The sequence below is a fragment of the Triticum dicoccoides genome, chromosome 2B, assembly GCF_002162155.2.
Source record: "Triticum dicoccoides isolate Atlit2015 ecotype Zavitan chromosome 2B, WEW_v2.0, whole genome shotgun sequence".
Taxonomy (NCBI): domain Eukaryota; kingdom Viridiplantae; phylum Streptophyta; class Magnoliopsida; order Poales; family Poaceae; genus Triticum; species Triticum dicoccoides.
Window position 1 is genome coordinate 638,716,087 of NC_041383.1, and position 5,536 is coordinate 638,721,622.

The 5,536-nt window shown below is 48.1% G+C and overlaps 1 protein-coding gene across 1 annotated transcript; it reads left to right on the plus strand.

Moving 5' to 3' along the window:
• The first annotated feature begins 3,319 nt into the window (after positions 1-3,319).
• LOC119368165 lies at positions 3,320-4,802 on the plus strand. Its single transcript, XM_037633491.1, has one exon. The coding sequence runs from the start codon at positions 3,510-3,512 to the stop codon at positions 4,692-4,694; it is 1,185 nt and encodes a 394-aa protein (XP_037489388.1). The 5' UTR covers positions 3,320-3,509; the 3' UTR covers positions 4,695-4,802.
• The last annotated feature ends 734 nt before the right edge of the window (positions 4,803-5,536 follow it).

Sequence of the window (5,536 nt, forward strand, 5' to 3'; positions counted from 1 at the left end):
CTTGCCTCCCTTGCACCGAAGAGGTAACCTGTGCTCTACGTCCGCCTGGCGCCCGCCTGGCCTGGTCGTCATGGCTCACGTCAGTTGAGCCTCATGAGGTGCACCTTGCATAGAACTCCCCGCCCCTCGGGAGCCAGTCTGGTGAGGCCGATCCCCTCGGGGGTCTTGACGTCGTTCGCCTTGCGAGGCTTGGCCCCTCGCGAGGGTCTTGAGTTGTTGATGCTGAAACTGGGCCATACCAGGCCTTCGATTGAGCCACGTGGCGGGCCGCAGGCAGGCAGGGCTGGATACCCCCATATCCAGGACGACGACATTGACATGAGAAAAGCTCTTAGCAAATGAACTACACGATCTTGTGCTATGTTTAGAATTGGGTCTTGTCCATCACATCATTCTCCTAATGATGTGATCCCATTATCAACGACATCCAATGTTCATGGTCAGAAAACCACAACCATCTATTTATCAACGAGCTAGTCAACTAGAGGTTTACTAGGGACATATTACGGTCTATGTATTCACACATGTATTACGGTTTCTGGTTAATACAATTACAGCATGAACAACAGACAATTATCATGAACAAGAAAATATAATAATAACCATTTTATTATTGGCTCTAGGGCATATTTCCAATATTCATGTCATCTCGCTGTAGGCGGGACATATCAATGCCAAGTTTGTCTTAAAAAAATAATCAGCGCCCAAGATCCCTGTTGGAATGCAGAAAATTCAAACAGACCAGTTTATAGATGGGCCTTAGCTTATAGTAGTTGTCTTTTTTTTTTTGGAAACTTTCAGTCTATTCGTCTTCAATCATGCCAGTACGACGAATACCAGAAATAAAAATTATATCCAGATCATCACTCTGCGCAACTCTTTACCCCTTCTCTCTGCGTGTGTGTGCGGGCGCGCGCGTGTGTGCTGGCAAAAATACACACACGCACGACGCTTTTGAATGAGCTTCCCTCTGGATCTGGCCTAAAGCAGAGTGCAACAATATCAACCGTTCTTGGCAAAATGCTAGCACTGTATTTTAAACGCTCTTTTACTCATAGAGAAATGACTTCTGAAGTTATATATGGTTGACTTGCTAGGGTGTTATTTCGACAATGACATGGACTTGCAAGTTTGCAGTATCTACTCCTCAGCTCGAATTATCCATTGTGAACAGTACAAATAAAAATAGTAAACAAATAAAAAATTCTGATTTTTTTGGTTGCAAACTTTAACAAATGTTTTGTTGCTTACAAAAAGTTATTATAAAATGGTATTCCTAGAAGTCATGGTAAAATGCATTTTGGAGTCTTGATCTTTTTTTTTTGCGTGACTTTCACGAATGTTAGTTCAGGTGAAAATTTTCAAGCACTGAGAACAATTGTCAAAGTTTGCACCAAAAGATATCGGATTTTTTTAATTTTATTTCATTTTTTCAGAATTTAATTTCAAGTTCATCCAAAGCTCAAATGAGCTCGGGAGTAGAAGGGTACTTCCGCGATCAGCATCTCTTTCCCCGGGTGATAACTGCTCGACAAAATGTATATGCACACCCAAGAAAGCCTGAAGATACCATCTCTTGAAATAAATGCACGCACACACACCCTACTTCTATGAGCACCTCCGAGAGACTGCGCCGGCACATCATTTTGAGATTGAAGAAGTCGCGACAGATGAGTTCATAGTTGACGGGAATGTCTCATCCACTGAACGCACATCTACGAAAGACCTAAAATAAATTCAAAAAATACGAGTACCAATGTCAAGTCAGTGACTTGAACTATGTTGGGCAGGGGATACCACCGTCCTCATCCAACCACAGGTTGGGTTCGCACGACCCAATTGACGGGCTCATATCTTCGTGCCACCGGGGGAGCAACTAACTAACGGTTACCTTTTGGGGTTCCCGCAAGGGTCACTTTTTTGGTCCAGAAGCGCGCTAGGTGGTGCACCAAGCCGTTGCCATGTGTGGTGTGGTGTGCTGGGCACTCCCTCTACATTTTTTTCTGTACGCATTTTCAGGCTTTAGACTACTTGTTTTTGTTTTTCCGGCTTTCCATTTTTTGTATGGCTTTCCCTGGGTTTTGGTGGTAAAAAACTGATTTTTTTTTAAACACAATTGTGCTTCTCGAAAAAAACACAACTATGTTACCCGCGGAAGCACTGATTTACTTCCGCGAGAGGCAGAGTCTATGCTTCCACATATTTGCTTCCTCGAGAAGCAGAGACTGGACTTCTACCATAAGTGCTTCCCTGGGGAAAAAAGACAAGCACAACATATACTTCCAGAAAAAATGAAAACCATAACTGTGCTTCTGAGCTCCGGTTTTTTAATGAAGTGTGAGTTGTAATAGTTATTTAGTTATTTTTATTATGTATTTTTAAGGCCCAATTTTCCATTTTGCACCGGGCCTCCTAACCTCAATCCACTGCACGCCAACATATATTTTTGTGATTTATTGACGGGGGCTTACATTCGATATCATGTGTACTTGTTTTCGTTTGATTTGAAATCAGTTTTTCTTAGAAATTACTAGCTTAAATATTTCAGTTTCCATCGCCAATGAACCAGCTGAGTCATCGGTCCGACTGATGAAAATCTGAACGACAATGGCGAACGTAGGATCTCAACACTGAGGGGTACCACGGTTTAAAATTTGTGAAAATTTTACACTACATTTTGTGTAATTTGGTATAAACATAATCATAGTTCCGACAAATAATCCCAAAAAGCATTACATTGTTGGATAAGTAGGTTCAATACATTACTACTATTTTTATTTTTTTTGCATTTTTAGACAGCCTCACTGATTCGGTTGCTTTAAAACTATGCGCACAAGATTCAGCCAAACATAGCACGCTCTGTTCTCTGGAGCGTCCCTGAACCTAGCGGGTGAACAGCCCAGAAGTGGACTTCTACGTCCGTTCAGCGCCGGCTCGGCTCCAAAGTCCAAGCCTAAAAAGCAGAGGAGCTCATCAGCAAATGCGCCGCGTAGCCTAGAACCGTCCACATGACGAGACCTGCAAATCTCATCCGGTAGGAGAGCCATGGACCATATACGGCCTGGGGCTTGGGCGGCGACGGCGTTTGGCAAAGCGCCAAACGGTACGGTTGCGCCGGCCCGGACCACCGTCGGCTCCACCGCCCGCCGCCCCCCAGAGGATTACCGCGCACACGAGTCCTTTTCGCGCGCCGAATGATTTTTGATCTAGCACGTTCCCGCGGTTTCCCTCCACAGTTGAACATTGCCCTCGCCAGGATTAATAATCTTTCCCATTCTCTTTCGGGTTGCTTTGCCTTTGCTCCCATAAATTCTTTCCGTCCGCCCCGTGTTGCTTCCCGACCAAGTCTGCAGCTTCCTCTCCTCGCCAGCAAGATCGCGGATTCCATTCCGTCCAGATTTCCTTCTCGATCGCACTCACAGCCTAGCCTAATAGCCGATCACACAAACCCGGCCCTCCGTAGCCCGAGACCCCAAGTCACGCACAAATTTTCTTCATCTTCTCGCGCAATGGCGGAGCCTGCTCCTGCTCCGGCGCAGCCAAGAACCGCCGGTGACGATGTTATTTCTGCCAGGTTGCAGCGGGCTCTGGAGCTCTTGTTCCCGTCTAACCTCGCCGGGAAGGCGGTGCTGTTCGCCGTCGTGGTGGCGCTGCTGCGGATGCTGCCCACGAGCCAGACCCCCGGGATCTGGGACCTGCCGCACATCCTCCTGCTCGGCCTCGTCATCTCCTACGGCGTCTTCGGCCAGAGGAACGCCGACACCGATGTGGTGCCCCCGGTGGCCCCTTCTTCCAGGATCGTCGACGACGACGAGTCCGTGGAGGCCTTCGTCTCCCAGATACTGCAAGGGCCGCTGGTCTTCGAGGGGAACAGCGGCGACGGAGGCAGCAGCGGCGCCAAGGACGGCAGCGTGCAGGCGTGGAGCTCGCAATACTACCCCGACGATGCCCTCGTAGTAGTCGCCGACACGGGCGACGCTGGCGAGAAGCCGATTCTCCTGCCGGTGAGGAAGCTCAAGCCATTGGCCGAAGAATCTGCACCGGGCAATGTAAGTGATGACGCTACCGATGAAGAAGCAGAGTTCCTCCCCAAGGAAGAAATAGGATACGGCGGCGCGCGCGAACACGCCATATCTTCGCCGTCCTCCGTCCTCGACGCCGGCAAGACCCTCTCGCCGTCCTCGCCTCCTCCCCCGCCGCCTCCGCCGCAGTTTCGTGGCGGCGCGCGTGGCCTCGGGAAGGCCAGAGCAAGAAGCTTCAACGAATATGGGGTTGCAGACATGAGCATGAGCGCACGGACGGGTTTACGAAGCAGGTTCAGGTCAAACTCTTCGATCCAAGCAACGAGGAGGAGCACTTTCACCGGCTACGATCCTGTTGCCCCGTCCGACGATCAAGCGGACGCAGATGATGAGGTTGACGACATGGCCGCGGCCTCGGACAGCTCGTTCAGCAGCGACGACATGGCCAGGGACGGCGACGATGAACACGACGAGGAGGAAGACAACTACGAAGAAGACGGAGACGAGGAGACGCGGGAAGGTGACAACTCTTGCGACGAAGGGCTTTTTGAGCTGGCGACGAGGCCCGAGGCGGAGGAGGACGAGGTGGACAAGAAGGCTGACGAGTTCATAGCCAAGTTCAGGGAGCAGATTAGGATGCAGCGAGCTCAGCCGGGGCCGGGCAGAAGATGAGCCATCTCATGTGTAATGCACCGCATTTTAATGTTTTTTTTCCTTCTTTTGATTGCTCTCATGTAACTACAACCTGAACAAATGGTGTCAACCAGTGGAATAAGAGTGTGCGGGATATTGTGCGCATCCTCTTTTTCTCACAATTTGTTTGATAAAGCACATTTTATTGACTCTTTGACAACATAGCAAAAGCATAACCACAAAGAGGGGGAGTTTGAAAAGGTTGATTTTTGGTCTCTCAACATATCGACTTGTGCAGTTTTTGTCACTCAACTTCAAAATCAAACAACTTTTTTGCGAAGCTAAACTACACAACTTGCACCTGAACTTTTCAAACCAGACAAGTTTGGTCCTTCGACCCTGCTTTCAATGCTAACTCAATGTGGTTTGGACCAATTGTCGTCCACGTGCCAATGTATCTCTTCCCTGCTCAGTGGCCTTCAAATGAGCCAGACTTTCTTCTCTCTCCATTTTGCGGGCTGGAACTAAATGAGGCCGGACTGATGAGATGGAGGCAGCGCACCATTGTGACATCGATGACTGCGTAGGATACATCGCCTAGTACGGTGGAGATTCGATATATTGTGTAGGATCCATGACTTCTAATATCTCTACTAGTGCATAAAGAAAAGAAATCTTTCACATCTGCCATTTATGATGGCAATTGTGCTTCAAAGATGAGTATTGGTGTTGGGCACAGGATTCAAATCTTCACGGTTCCATGCCAAACACTCTAACAAGGTGGCTTCGGGATCCGCCCTTCTCTCTTAAGAGAAGTATTGGATGTTGGAAATATGCCCTAGAGGCAATAATAAAATGATTATTATTATATTTTCTTGTTC

Excerpts from the sequence above, each read along its gene's own strand:
- LOC119368165 (XM_037633491.1), top strand. The coding sequence starts at position 3,510 with ATGGCGGAGCCTGCTCCTGCTCCGGCGCAGCCAAGAACCGCCGGTGAC.